The sequence below is a fragment of the Lonchura striata genome, chromosome 2, assembly GCF_050655825.1.
Source record: "Lonchura striata isolate lonStrDom1 chromosome 2, ASM5065582v1, whole genome shotgun sequence".
Taxonomy (NCBI): Eukaryota; Metazoa; Chordata; class Aves; order Passeriformes; family Estrildidae; genus Lonchura; species Lonchura striata.
In genome coordinates this window covers 90,797,111-90,812,660 of record NC_140704.1, presented here as the reverse complement: position 1 = coordinate 90,812,660, position 15,550 = coordinate 90,797,111, and the positions used below count along the sequence as shown (strand labels likewise).

The following is a 15,550-nucleotide window of genomic DNA, read 5'->3' as shown; positions in this document are numbered from 1 at the left end:
AAAAACGAAGTGAGAAGTGAGATATCTCTGCTTAGGGTGTAAAATCTGTTTCTGTGAGAAAAAAACTGATTTTTCAGGTAAAAAAACAGGACTGGCAGATAAAAGGAAGAACCTGCATAGACATGTTTAAATTTAATTTGGTCATCAAGAAAAAGCTGGCAGCCAGCTAAGGCAACTGCCAATTCTGCAATTAAGTCTTTCAGTAGGTGCAGCATGCACAAAAGACCAATCCATCCTCTTAAGATTAATCACTATATTTTAAAAACGGCATTATACGATGATGCTTCTGATGATAAAAAAAAAGAAATAATATTATTGAGCCTTCTCATTCTCTTGTTTTTCCTAAAAATTGCTGAATATAAAGCTTAACTCTGCTAGTTAGTGAAGTGGCATGGGAATAGAATTGGTGGAGAAAATGGAGAATCAAATCTATCAAATCCTTCCCTGGACTTAGGCAGAGATGAAGTAATTTAATTTTGTCATATGAGAACACTAATTCACATTTACACTACAACTTCAGCCCAAACCTCCTAGCTCCAACACTTCCTACAATCTGAAAGAAGGCTAATTATTAAGAAACTGGATTTCCTACCCCTAACATATAACTGCTTCAGAAGTAGATATTTTATACCTGGGTGGTAAATGTGGAGTCACTCATTACTCCATATCTGAAAACTACATAGGATCTGGTCCAGTGTAAACTCTTAAACATGGACTTACTGGATACTGAGCTGCAGAACAAGTGGTACTTGTGAAGTTGAGCTCAGCTGCACTTTTTGACGAGCTGAATACTTTTGCATATGGGAAGAACTTCTACTTGCTCCACCATGTGTAACTAGCAGTTGCAGAAAGGAGGCTAGTAAATGTGCTGGTTTGCCTTGGACCATGCCACAGCTTTAATACAAAATGCCTCTGCATTAAAGGCAGCCATGTGCCATAGCAGGTCACATATGCAAATGTGTACAATACTTACAGCAACCAGATGTTTTTCTTTTAAAATAGGAGAGATAACCAAATTTCACCTAGGTTACATTCCCCCCCTCTTCTCAGCTTTGAAGTTTGCACAAGCTGTAAGATGCATAAAACAGGGCATGTTATGTTACCTCATAAATGTTAAATTGCTCAACTAAGTCCAAGTCTGTTCCTTTCTTGTTCAAGTGTCTCTGTGAAATAGCTTCAATGCCTAGCTCTTCCAGACAGTCCACCACATCGTAGAAAGAGTCTTGATCTGGCAATCCTGACAGAGTCTAAGAATCAAAAGAAAAACATTTAAATCTGTTTGTTTTGAAAAGAATTAAACAAAGGATTTTAGAAGTGGGTGGCAAGTGGTGCTATGTATGATTTCAATAAAGTAAACCCCATGATGTGGGATTAGAGACACCGATAGAAAATAAAAAACAAGTGGCACAGCTTTTAACAAACAACTCTCTGCACTTTGTAGAAAAATGAATAATTGGCAAAACAAATCAATGTTGTTATTTTATAAAAAAAGTATGGAAAATGTAGGTCTTCAAAATACACAGTTGGATTCTTTCTGGCTGCATTCAAGTGCAGACTTAAAGAACAGAGAATGTTAAACCATCAAACACAGGAATAAAAGCAAAGAGGGAGGAAAAAAAAAGAAAACGTTTAGCTAAAAAGAGTAAAGCTCAGTTCCTACTGATTCCATTAAATTTAGCCTTAAGAAGAAAAAGTCCAATGCACAGCTGTGTGATGTCAGGATAGCAGGAAACATCCTGCACCATGTGCCTACTGTCCTCCACACCTGCAACAACAGTCATCTTCCCTGAGCACAAATTGCTTTGTATTACAGAGATAGCGACTCCTCTGCTCACTTTCAAATTAAAAAGTCTTATTAAAGGTACACTGGCTCCTTAAATCCTATTCCAGGTTCCTACTGATTCCTAGTCAATTTATGCTGATTTTTACCGATCCTTATGCATGATGCAGAAGGACTAGTTTAATCCTGCACAGGTTGAGCAGAAACTACTGAACACACTGTGCTGCCTACCTGCAGGGCAAGGACATCCCTCACCACAGGCACCAGTCTATGCAGAGCTGTTGCTACAAAATATCTGAGAGCACAGGTTGGAAGCAACGCAGTTTTTCTGTATTAGCTCACCAGAGAGAAGTTTACTCTGAAGTAGTTTTCTCTCTCCTATTCAATTAGCTAAGTAATTTTTCTATATTGCCAGCAGAGGAGAGAAAGAGCAAGGGAAAGAGATGCAAAACTCAGGCCCTCTCCAAGGAGAGCTACATCTTCTCATGCCTGGGATGAACTGTGCTCTGTGAATACTGTTTTTTTTTTGAACCCATCTTTTCTAAGGTGTCTCTGAGCAGCAGAGTGCAGAAAACAGGAGCCCCTCTGGGTTGCCTCCCTGCACCAAGAAGTTTTACATACAGAAAAATGGGTCTGGATTACATGACTAATGAGAGAGAAATGGGCAGCTGATATAGCTGTCTTCTTAAAGCATCTCTTTCCTGTGATGTAAGCCATTGAAATATGTGCACCGACAATGTACATTTTAATCTTTTTTTTTTTTTCTAATTAAACACACCACAGCAACATTTTCTTCTTCTGTCATTACAGGATTATTAACTGGTGAAATCCACCACAACAGGAATTCTTAGCACAAAGATCAAAGATCAATTAAGTGTTAAGGTTATATGTTCAGGCTTTAATTAAGAATTTGTCTCTTTCCAGGACAGCATTTAAGCCTCTGTTTAGAACCCACTGAAGACTATGAAACTAAAACTTTAACAGTGCTGAAAACAGGTACCACACTTATTTTGTTCCTTCCTAAACTGACACCTAGCATTGAGTAAAAATCTGAGAATTTGGAAAATTAAGTCCTCACACTAAGCATTCAGTGGAACTTTAACTTGGTTGTGGAAATATTATCATAGAAAAGTGTTCAACTATGAGACTTTCACTTGCAAATGCAAGACATGGACAGCAACTATTCTGACCCAAATGCCTTCATGCATTTGGATGAAGGATAAGATGTTTTATCTCCAAAATGGTGGAGGAACAGTCCGATCTTCTGAGCATTTACTTCCTAAAATAACAGGATATTATCTTAATGCTGATATGCAGATCAGCCACCTTAAAGTATAGCTTTTTTAAAATCCAAGGTAAGGCAAGCTGTAGACTGGAAAAACAGCAGCATAAGGTAGTATTTACTGGCAACTGCTGCTGTCAGCAGCCTTTTATTGGTTATTATAATTTTAAATCACACAGCAGTGTAAATCCAATTTTCACTGCATGTTGTTGACCAGAACTGGACAACTGAACTCTCAATAGAAATAAACTATTTTTTCTTTGCACAGTTTGTCATTACACTCACAGATGCACTTTCAGAGCCTTAAAGCATATCAAATTCAATTTCTAACGACTCCAAGAAAAATAACAAAGGTAATACTGGAACTGTGCATAACCAGAAGTATCTGCACTGGGATCATTCTCATCTAAGAAATTCATTAATGCCTAAATCCTCACAAATTAAGAGAGGGTTAATAAAATATTGGCATAACTAAGTTGATTAAGCATCAACAAAAAAGAGGGAGAGGATAAATGAACTGGAGTAATTCTTATGTTTGGGCAGATATGTTTCTGCTCTGGAGCAGGAAGTAAATGGATAAGTGTCTGTAAATGGATACACGAGAAAGAAAAAAGAGTACAAGCATGCTTCCTCTTAAGACAAATCCTTCATGAGGACTCTGCCTGCACTGAAAACTTTGACATTTCCTCGTCTAGAGAAGCTGAAACCATTTGAGTCTTCTTTGTATTCTCTGTGGGGTAAAAAATTACAAGTGTTACATGCTGCTTGGTGATTTCTCTATAATCATGAAAAATATCCCATTAAAAACATCATAAAGCTGCCCATAAGCCAGATCATAATTATAAGTGTGGATTTGTGGGATTCCTCTCTTCCTTGATCTTCATAACCGCCTTGCTCCTTTGACTGTGACATGCTTTTTCTTTTTGTATGTTTTTAAAGAACTACCTCCTCCTAAAAATAGCCTTAAATGTACTGAAAAACTCAGACTAAAGGAATCAACTACAGAATAATATAAAAGCATTAGCAGGGAAAACCTTTGAGGAAGTTAAATGCCAGGTAGGTTACAAGTCTGCAATGATGAAAAGAACTATCTCAGAACGAGGAATCAGTACACAAAAGAAGATGTAAAGCAGAGACATTAATGACTAGTCACCTAGGCTTTAACAGCAGCTACACACAGAAGAATATATAACTGGTGATGCTTTTCAGAAAGAGAACAGCAGTAAGGTAAGGTGGTCTTTTAAACTCAAGAGGGACTTTACTACTGTGGAGTCAGGAGCAAGGGTGACTATAAGCAAAAGTACAGTAAGATCAGTAATGTCACCAGGACAGATTAGTCTCTCTCAGACATATTTGCCAGAAAATAACAGTCATTAAGAAATCATTTTATAAAAAGAAACAAACTAACAAAGACCCAACAAAAAAGCAACTCACAATTCCAATCATGTAGTCAAGAGCCCAATAAGCTGGCAGTTTGGTGTATAGCCCCCATGAACAAACTCAGCACCTTCAAGTGAATACAGTGAGTAATAATAATATTTCCTAATACTCTGCCCTATTAAGTATAACCATAAACCACACAATCATTTTGTTTGCCAAGAGTATGCCGGTTTTCTGTGTTCTTTAAAAAAAATATTCTTTAAGTTTAGTACCCCCTACAATTTGTCTATGACTAGATGCTGATTTTTAAGGAATTTACACTCATAAATTTCTAACTTTCAAGAACTTTCTATTTTCTCCCTCCCAATAGCATAAGCCAATATTTCAGAAAATATCTGACTTTACTGGAAAAATATGACGTGTAAATCTGGTAATCAAAAAATATAAGAAAAAAAAAGTAACCTTACTTTTTTTAAGCAAAAGCACTTTTACTAGCACTCAGACCTGTTAAATTCATCACATTTATATCACAGAAAAAAAAAATTCAACTATAGGAACTAGAAAACTGTACACAACACAAGCCTTTGTGAGCATGTGATCTTTTCACCAGCACTTGCTTTTCTTCTCTCCTTGGTTAGTTGATCTGTTGAGTTACTTGGTCGTGTTTTCCTTTAGCACTGCATTGTCAGAGCTGGGAGAGGAGCCATGTCAGACCACAATTCCACACAACATCCACCAAAATAACACCTCTGCTCCCAGCTGCTGCAGCACAAGTAACTGTGTTGATTGATTACAGCTTGTCCTGCAACTTCTTTGTGACAGGTCTCTTCCATCATATACTCTCATAAGGGAAGTTCACAACACAATTGAAAACACTAATATTATCTGCACCAGTCATGCTAACAAAGTAAACAAACCTTGTTAACCAAGGTCATCGTATAAACCAGTAGTTCTGTATCAACCCCATCCTTCTCCTCCAGTATCTCCATGATGTTGGACCATGGCTTGGCTCCTAGAGGAAAAGCAGAAAATATTGGTTACAGTGATCAAAATGGAAAGCCACATAAAAAGCTTCTACTTATCCAAGAAGTAGCACAAATTGGAATATGTGCCCAGGTGAAAGCTTAAGCAGAAAGATCCAGCTTTGTCCACAATCTCCCCTACTCCACTGAAAGCTAAATTAATTTAGACAGTGAAAACTACATTCCAGCCTATTGCAAGGATATAAAATACGGCAAGTGGACTCTCTACAAAGGTAGCAAAGGTATCTCTCCCTTGAAGATGAAGGAAGCTTTGTTAGCACAGTGTGTCTGACCAAAACTCTAAAAATCAGGTGACAGGAATTTTACCCAGCCTATCATAGGTTCATATAGTATTTGATAAATCTTCAGCAGAGACCTACGTGCTGTGCTTTCAGTGCGCCTGCTGCTCCTATTTCTAGTGCTATTCCCGAGTTGTGCTGCATTAAGGTAAGGCAGGTTAACAAAATATCGTGGCAGAGAAACAGTTTTCTCAAATTACTGTATGTCTTGGGGAAAAGAAATGATCAATGAGGGAAAAGATTTTTGCTGTGGCTCTTCCTCAAAATACTTTAATAGGAAACCTACCTACAGAAATTTCAGATATCATTTTCCACTAAGAAAGGTCAGAATTTGTGCTTTTAGATATTTGCTTGATTTGCATATTGATTTGAATTTGCATATTTCTCTGATGCCTGAACCCTAAATGTTTAGTGAGTTACTGTGCTAAAAACATCAGGCAAGCAACTCACCACCCACACTCAGCCTCTTGTGGGGAAGGTAACTTGTGAAACCATCCTATCTCACTTGACTGAATGGCAAGATGTCTGTATGTACCAAGTTTTATCTAGGAAAACTGAAATAAATAACAAAAGACTGCAATTCAGTGTTTTGTTTGGAGTAGAGTTAAAGGTGAGGAGGACTAAGCAGAGAGCTAACCTTAGCCTAGAGATACACTCAATTTAACTACACAACGTAACTGTGACAGTCTTTCAGTTTCAGAGGGAAACATGCAGGGTATTCCAACAGTCCACATCCCCTGAACACTATACAGATGATGAGAGTTTGAGTACAATCAGGTAGCAAAATGCAAATGTGCCATCACAGCCACCTCTTGCTGACTGGTTGGTCATCCCAAGTCTAAAATCTCTATTAGCCTGTAACAACCCTTTCTTATAAAGATGATATCATATATGCACCCTGCTACACAGACATAAAATCTCTGCTAACCAAGGATCTGCATTTCCAAAGCAATGGCAGTGCACTGCATGGAAAAACCTGTCTAAACATGAATGTGCAGACAGCAATATTCCTCCTTTTTTTTCTCCCCCTTCAGACAATCTCTGATCTTTACTACTTGGTCAGGACTTTTTTATCTTAAGCAAAGTCAAAGGAAGAAGAGGATTCACTCTCAGCTCTCCAGATGTATCTATATGCATTCTCAATTAAATACTAATTCAAATAAATGTCTGTAATGAAAATACACTAGACACCTCTTTACCAGATTCTCTATATTGCCAGACATTCTGTGCAGTATATGTTCAAAAGTCATGTGGAACAAATTCACTCAGCTTGCAAATGATATATGATCAGCAGGAATGATATTCTCAGTAAAAAAACTGTTTTCCTGTGGTTTTCAGTGAAAAAAAAAAAAAGAAAAATGGAAGGAAATAGGAAAGAGAAACAAAATGGGGAAAGCATGAAAGTCTGACTCACAATAATGCCATTTGGAAAAACAGTGAGTTGATAACAACATAAAAACATAATTATTTAGTCCACTGAATTTTTCAGTGAGAGTCCTTTGTTATTGCAGGTAGGTTCTACTCTTACTGGAACAATCTTGTTTTTTTTTTTAGGTGGCATCCATGTGGGGTTTTTTCCCCTGAATGTCTCAATAATTCTTCATTAGCATAAAATAATAATATTAATTTCATGGTCACTTTGCTGTTTTCATGCAAGGATTATATGTAATATTCTTCTAGCAATGCTGCTATTTTATTTCAGAATACAAATTTTAAAAATATTGTTGATTGGGCACACCTGCTAGTGAGGCAGCCCTGTAACAGCTCATCTATCTTTCAAAGGCTTTCTTTATGTTTTGTGTACTAAACTTCCAAAATCTAGGCTTAAATTCCAAATTTTTCATCTATTCCCTAACTACAGCCAAGAGGAGGCAATAACTTTGACAGAACTATTCCCATTTGTACTGGGTTAAACCTTTCTTTCAAAAGCTATTTCCCCCATTATTATCTCAATCTGGACAGCCAAAAAGTGAATGTGGAAATAGCTGTAAGGCCATCCATAGCTGTAAGGCCTTATTCCACCTGGGATGAGGCAGTTCTGCTGTGGAAGTTGTACCATTAGCTTACTGCTTTGCTGTCCTTGGGTTAATATTTTTGCATATATATAGTGAGAATCTATAGTTTCCAACCTATGATCCATGCAGCATGGGACATATATGCAGATCTAGCTCAGCTTCCCCTTTCAGAGCTCCCCCTTCCAGAACCTGTCCAGTCCAGCATGCTTAAAGTGGAAATAGACCTGTTCAGATTAAAATCATAATGAGGAAAATTGCATTTGAAAGGAAAGGTTTCATCCTGTACATACTGGAGAAGCTCTGCCAAAGTCATTGACAGTACTGCCTCCTCTTGATTCTAGTTAGGGAATACGTGAATTTCCTCCTTCACCACATCCTGATGTAGAAAAACGGTGCTATAGAAGAATGGTGATATAGCATCCTCGTGATTTTTCTGGGAGCAGATGGAGATGTTTCTATAAGGTTATGACTTTTATGCAAGACTTGTGGCAAAATCAGTGGGAGTGGTGAAATAGGCTCAGTAAAGTGAAACGCAAGACTGAGTTTTGTGTGTTTTCCTGCCTCCTAATGGGTAAAATGAGAACTGCTTTACTGCCCTTTAGGACCTTGTCACTTGAAAGAGCTCTTTATCACAGCTATTCTGACAGGGAGGCTGCAGCCTCAACTCTGATGCTACTTGCAGTGTTATGAGTTATGAGTAATGAGTAACCATGCATGGTGTATAGACAAAGAACAATGAGGTTGCAACAATTAAGCTAATATTAAACTAATATAGTCTATTTTCTGAATAACATTGCCCATTGTTTTAAGTTCCAGTCTTTTCTCAGTTTCCTCTTTACATGTTTTTGCATATTTATTTGAATGCTTTTTTTAATGTCATACACAAAACCTTCACAGCACAACTACAAAACATCTGCACAGTTTGTATAAAGCACGAAATATCTTACACAGGGGCAGAACCTTGCATGCGAACTGCCACCAGCTTAGAGAGTGTCTGTCTCCAGCAGCTGTAGGTTGGAAAGTCAGTAATACTTTTGGAAAGAGCCTGACATCTTGTACTTCTGGCTATTTATATATGAATGAACTTAGATCTTTCCATTGTACCTACTGTACATGAGTTAATTTAGTGGAATCTAACTATGAATGAAATTTCTGGAAAAGCAAAGAACAGATAATGAGAGCCATTTGGCTTTAATCTTTATCCTAAAATATGATTGTGATAAAGAAACCCTAGACAGCAAAGTGCAATGCCAGCTCCACTTCCACTTTGCAATCTAGTATGCTTAAAACTGAAAAGAGACCAAATTCCTCTGAAGTGCTGAAGCAAAAAGCATGGGAGAAGGGAGGAGCTAAATGAAAGTGCAAGCAGAAGCTAGTTCCTACATGACAAGGGCCATGCAGTTATTTCTTTATGGTCTGCTTGCACCTTAGAATACAGCTGGTGTTTCCATGGCTCTCTGTACTCCAATTTGCATATGTATGTATTCACACATAGAAACTACAGATGGGATCACTTTGAAACCAGGCTGAATTAATATGGGGTTCTATAAGTTAATCATGTGTGGTTACACATGTTGAAGAATTACGCCATATCTCATCACCTTGTATGTACATGAAGCATCAAACTTTTATCAAAGCAGTGCTGAACTTAATTACATACCTGCAAGATTTATGACAATGGCTCAAAAAAAGGCATTTTCTTTCTTTCTGTTTTTTTCTCTTCTGTTTCATCAGTCATTAAAGGCAGGTACTTCTCATTTATAGGCCACTAATTTAAAATTATAAATTAAAATACAGAATATCTACATCTAAAAGTGAAGGGCTTTGATATTGTATCCCACAGCATTCTTCTGGAGAAACTGGCTGCTCATGGCTTGGGTGGGTACACTGTTCACTGGGTAGAAAACTGACTGGATGGTTGGCTTAGAGAGTGGTAGTGTGTGGAGTTCAGTTCAGCTGGCAGATGATCACTCCTAGGGGTCCCCAGGGCTCAGTGCTGGGGTCACTCCTGTTTAATATCATTATCCATGACCCAGATGAGGGCACTGAGGGCAGCCTCAGCCAGTTTGCAGGTGACACCAAGTTAGATGGGAGTGTTGATCTGCTGAAGGGCAACAAATCTCTTCAGATCTGGACAGGGAGAACCAACGGTATGAGGCCAATTGTATGACAATCAACAAGGTCCTGGTACTTGGGTCACAACAGCCCCGTGCAGTGCTGAGGGCAGAGCAGCTGGAAAGCAGCTGGAAAGCTGTCAGGAAAGGATCTGGGAGTGCTGGTCAACAGCAGCTGAACATGAGCCAGCATGTGCCCAGGGGGCCAAGAAAGCCAATGGCATCCTAGACTGTATCAAGAATAGTGTGGACAGCAGTGCCAAGGAAGTTATTGTCTCTTTGTACTTGGCACTGGTGAGGCCTCATCTTGAATCCTGTATTCAGTTTTGGGCCCCTCACTGCAAGAAGGACACTGAGGTGATGGAGCATGTCCAGAGAAAGGCAATGAAGATGGTGAAGGGTCTGGAGCACAAGCCTTATGAGGAGTGGCTGCAGGAGCTGTGGTTCTTTAGCCTTGAGAAATGGAAGCTCAGGGGAACCTTAATTCTCTACAACTCCTGAAATAAGGCTGTAGCCAGGTGGGGGTTGTCCTCTTTTCCTGGTTAACAAGTGACAGGATGAGAGGAAATTACCCCAGGTTGCGTCAAGAGAGGTTTAGGTTGGATATTAGGAAGAATTTTTTTTCACCAAAAGGGTTATCAGGTTTTGGAACAGGCTGCCCAGGGAAGTGGTGGAGTCACCATCTCCAGAGGTATTTAAAAGCCATGCAGATGTAGCACTGAGGGACATGGTTTAGTGATGAACTTGGCAGTTCTGTGTTAATGGTTTGACTCAATGGTCCTAAAGGTCTTTTCCAATCAAAATTACTTTGTTACTCTATTATATTGATGACCTAAAAAGGGAACTAAATATAAAACCAGAAAAAAAACGGGAAAAAAAAGTCTCTTAAGGAGCTAAGTACAATTACTTAATGAAAATAATTTTAAAAAATAGGAAGAAGGAAAAACTGGGTATTTGGGCTAAGGTATTTGCAAAAGTTCATAAAATAATCTACTAAAGCACAGGTATGAGAATTCCTGTAAAACCTCTCATTATGCTCTTAACATATGCTCATCGAACTACATGCACCAGTTTTTGTGTTGTTACTCAAGCTGTTTTATTACTTTAGGACATGTAAATGATTGTCTAAGACTGCTCTACAGATAGAAAGGAAATACTTTGTTTCTCCTTTTTGTTTAATAATGACTTTACTACCATGTTGGTAGATATAGAGAATTTTGAACTCATTGATAATACCAGTGAGTTCAGAAAGCTGATGAAATATTAAGAATGACTGAAAAAAAGGAGTCATAGTGCTCACAGGTATATGAATATTATAATCATATTTATGCTTATGACATTATAAGGTTTACTGCTTTTAATTCAAAACACCAACTCGCAGAATCTGGTGCTTTGAATTGCCCCTGCCTGTTTCCCTGCTATAAGAGATAATTTGGGTTTTTTCTTTTCAACCCATTCTGATAACTGAAAGCAAAATCTGGCTCCTTTTTCCTATTTCTGGCACCACCTTTCTCCCCAACCCCCAACATTTTCTTGTTTCACTTTTACCATATCAAGTCTCTCAGACAAGTTGAGTATTGAGGCAGTTGCTCCACAGAGAGAAGCTTGCTTTCAACCTCCATGTTTGAGACCACAACAATCGATCTCCTAACCTCAAAAACTCTCCTTGAGGCAAAGGAATGTTTTGCATCAAGAGAGAATGCCCCAGGAGCTTAGTGATGGCTTTGTGGGAAGAACAAGAAAGAACCATTTTTGTTCTATTTATTTGTAAAAAATACAGTATACATATTCAAGTATCTTTCACGAGCCTGAAGAGTAACAGATTTCATAGTATAATATCTGCTCAAGGGCTTTATTTTAATGTAACAACAGATGGTTTTGTTTTTACTATAAAGCCTGTACTATTACTGACCTCGTCTTTCTCTTCAAAGGGATTACACTGATTAGATATCATTTTCTCTTCTAAATCAGAGTGCTGCTTCCCAGAAGGAAGTAGAAAGATGGTCTTGCCCAAAGGAGCCTCTGAGTCAGAAGGTAAGGGGCAGGGGAAGGAGGGGAGTTTACTTAGCACGTGGGTGCAGGGAAAGGGCAATGACTGGAACCCCAGGAGGTAATCAAGTTCCTCAGTTTTCACTCTTCACTTTCTCATTATAATGAATTATTCAAACAACCTTAGATTATACAAATTCTTAAAAAATGCTTTTAAGAAATGAAGGTTATGTTGGACAAAGCAGGCATCAATAACAGCAACTCTATAAACACTGAAAGCAGTGATGAAATGCTACCTTGATCTCAGCAGTGCTGGGATGTTGCAACCCCCTGGTAAGGCTACTCACCTCTCTTTTCATCCACAGTCGATACTGCCTGGATCAAAAGCGGTGCATTGGACTCTGTGTACTCCACAAACACCAGCAGCAGCTTCAGTGCTGTCTTTACCACCAGGCGAAACTGGAAGAAAAGAGTGCGACTTGTCACTCTCCAAACCACAGCATTCCCAGATGTGGCAAATCACACTGGCCAAGAGGCAAGCCCAGAAGTCCACATTTGGTAGAAACACACAAACAGAAGAGATTAAGCTGTGACAGCACTGAAAAAATGGAAGGTAAACATCTGGCTGAGAATTTCATACACTGGACAGTGTTCTCATAGGGAATCCCCACTAGTCAACGAATCCAAGTGAAAGCTTAATACTGCCACAAATAACAAAAGGGCGAACATCCCACCCCTGCAATCCCAAACACTGCTGCCCGAAGCTTGATGTACACAGAACCTACTGAGCTAACAAAGCATATATTTCTTTATTTCTCAACACATTTATTTCCTCCTTCAGCTCTGAGCCATTAATCCCATCATGATGCTGTATGATGGGACGATTTCCTCCTTATGCTTTCTTCTCTTCTTATAATGCTACTATTTAATCCGTAAATTATTAAATAGATTGATCTTCACTATTATATACAACTTGGGAGGAAGTGTGTTTAATCTCCAACTATCCCACCCTGTCACAAAATGTGTGATTTACTGGGACTGAGCATTCTGCCTGCAAGTTTTCAAGCTCAAGTTTTTGTACATCCTTAGGAGTGAGTGTTCATCAAAGACTCAGCATTGGTAAAATGGATCTACTAGAATTCAACAGCCAAACTCCATCTATTTCACCAAAGAGCTCCCATTTCCAGAAAGGATCATTCAACTAGAAGAGCTGAGTAAGATTAGGGATAATCAAGTCTGATTACTTGGCATGATCAGGTATGTGAAAAACCAACTCTGCTTGAGGAGAGGATTTTTTAATATTCTACATGCTGAGAGGGCTTTTACTGGGGGAGTTGATACTGATTCAAATTTGCTATACTTTTAATCTAAATAATGGATTATTATACTGTTTCTATCAATATTGACTAATTCCTATTTCCAATTTTTTTTCAAGTCCTCTTAAAACAACTCTCCTAAGAAGTAAAAACTCACTATTAATAACTTTATAGATATACACATGGTTGCAGGACAGTGACTGTGTCTATATTCCAAAAAACACTGCAAGTGCAACAGGCATAGACTCGAGCTGCTGTGCTCCCATAGCCACTCATGGAGATGTACTGGATCTCACTTGAAGGTAATGAGCTAAAATGCAGCTTGATGCTGTAAACACACAGTTCAGTGTCAACAGTGATCCCAGCTATTTTCCCTAGTTTTTTGGGGCTTACCCACTCATGCAGAATTGACCTTAATGTCAGCAATGGCACTACTGGCAATGCAAAATATTCTGCTGTTGAAACTAGACTTTTTTCATGTTTTATGTGTTGTTAAATTGCTGAATTTTATGGCTGACAACCAGGAAATCCCAGTGACAAAACCGACCAGGTCCCTTAAGACCCTTGGACAGTTGTATTTGCAGTGGTACTGCTGCAGTGATACTTCACAGATACATGGGGTAGGTAAATTAAAGAAATTGAAACCTGATAACACAACAAATAACTTCCCCACAACTGCACTATACATCTGTCTATTTGCCTGTCAGGCCAATACCATGGTGTTGCTGGTCTGCAGTGGCACTTCTCCTAGGAATCAAGTTCAATTGTATAATAAACATACTGAAAGAATTTCCAAAAAGTCTCCATGTTTTTTGTAAAGTTACTTTGTAAATTGGAATTACATCAGATTACTAAAACAACTCTAGCATTAACATACTTCCCAGATAACCATTTACATACTACCTACTAAACTGATTAGGGTTTTTTCCTTATAAAGAAAAGCTCATATATTACTTTTGATAGTTCTTAAAGCCTCAAGTCTCAGCCATGTGGTGACAATAGGATGAATTTACACCAAAGTGCTGCATGGCAAAGTTCCCATATGTCTCCATTTGACAGCAATCAGTGGGGGACACACCAGGCTTAAGTCTGTTTTTGCAAATCTTTTTCTTCCAGGAAAAAGAACCTTTGGCAGTCCCTTTGCTCAGATTATTGCCTGCTGGCCATGGCAGCTGCTGCAATAAGGTGCTGGTCCCTCTGCACCTGCCACGCTGCAAATCCTGTGAAGCCTCAGGGCAGCCCACTGCAGTTGCACCAGACCAAGGCTCAAGCCAGCTGATTTCAGGTGCTGATTTCAGGTCTGCAGGTATCAGCTTCCTGTGCTTAACAAGCTAACAGATGGTTTGTAAGGAATAAACTCAGAAGCAGTCCTGGAGAAAAAAGTGATTAGGGAAGCTGTATTTTGCTTGCCATTTAGGTCCTAGAAGGACACTCTTAAGTTCAGTTCATCAAGTTGCAAATTTTCAGGGCTTTTCCAACTTCTCACAAAAGAGTCAATTAGCCCTGGAAGTGGAGGTACTGTCCACTGAATATGCATATCATGGCTGCTTTCTTCTTGCACCAGCACAAACACTAGCTTTGAGAAAACCTGCATTTAAAACAATGCTGTTTCCTGCTTAATAGAAAATGGCATTTGGGACTCCTGTGGGAACTTTTAAGCCTGCCTGCTGCTTTGGACACTTTGGGCAAGGACAAAAGCAAAACACTATAGTCCTAGGCTAAGCTACACAATGCCTATACTGAGGACTTACCTAGCTACTCATGATTCACACAATCTTTGTGCTCATCCTGCAGTACTTCTCTAAACTGCATCAACAGTGCTTCTTGACAGGAGCAGGCAATCATTAAGTAGCTGCACTACCCCTAGGAAACTGAAGTCTTCAGCCAGCCAAAGCCCCTCCGAGACATCTGATAGCCTATCACACCCAGACACAAAAACAGTCCAGAGCCTGACATGCTCACACTGAAATCAGCTCTAATTACCCACTGTGGCACCAAGCAGTCTGTGAAAGGTTTGCTCAGGGATACCTGTTGGCAGGACCCATGTGAAGCACAGGGAATTTTTTTAATGTGGCCTCATATACTATGTCCAATCTGTTAAATGTTCCCTTTGTGACCACCTGTGGGCCTGAAGTTCCCATTTGTAAGTAACTATTTGCCAAAGTGGGAGATCCTCACAGCTTCCTGTGTGAGTTCTAAAATGTGTTTGCAGGACATACTTTTCAATTAATTATATAGCTAGTTTGCAAATAAAATAACTATATCTCAAAATTGGGAGATTGCTATACAGGAAAAAACAGCAGCAGTTCACTGTTTTCTTGTTTCTTTTGTGAAGTCATGGGACTTTTTGCCA

General features: G+C 38.9%; 1 protein-coding gene across 15 annotated transcripts in view; it reads right to left on the bottom strand.

Moving 5' to 3' along the window:
- Positions 1–15,550, bottom strand: part of FHOD3 (formin homology 2 domain containing 3) — a 368,504-nt gene that overhangs the window by 109,393 nt on the left and 243,561 nt on the right. For all 15 annotated transcript variants that reach the window (XM_085573656.1, XM_085573657.1, XM_085573660.1 and 12 more), the window contains exons 7-9: positions 12,229–12,340; positions 5,360–5,454; positions 1,104–1,247 (exon numbers count right to left, since the gene is read on the bottom strand). In XM_085573656.1, coding sequence (XP_085429782.1) covers positions 1,104–1,247; positions 5,360–5,454; positions 12,229–12,340 — 351 coding nt within the window. The remainder of the gene's footprint in view (positions 1–1,103; positions 1,248–5,359; positions 5,455–12,228; positions 12,341–15,550) is intronic.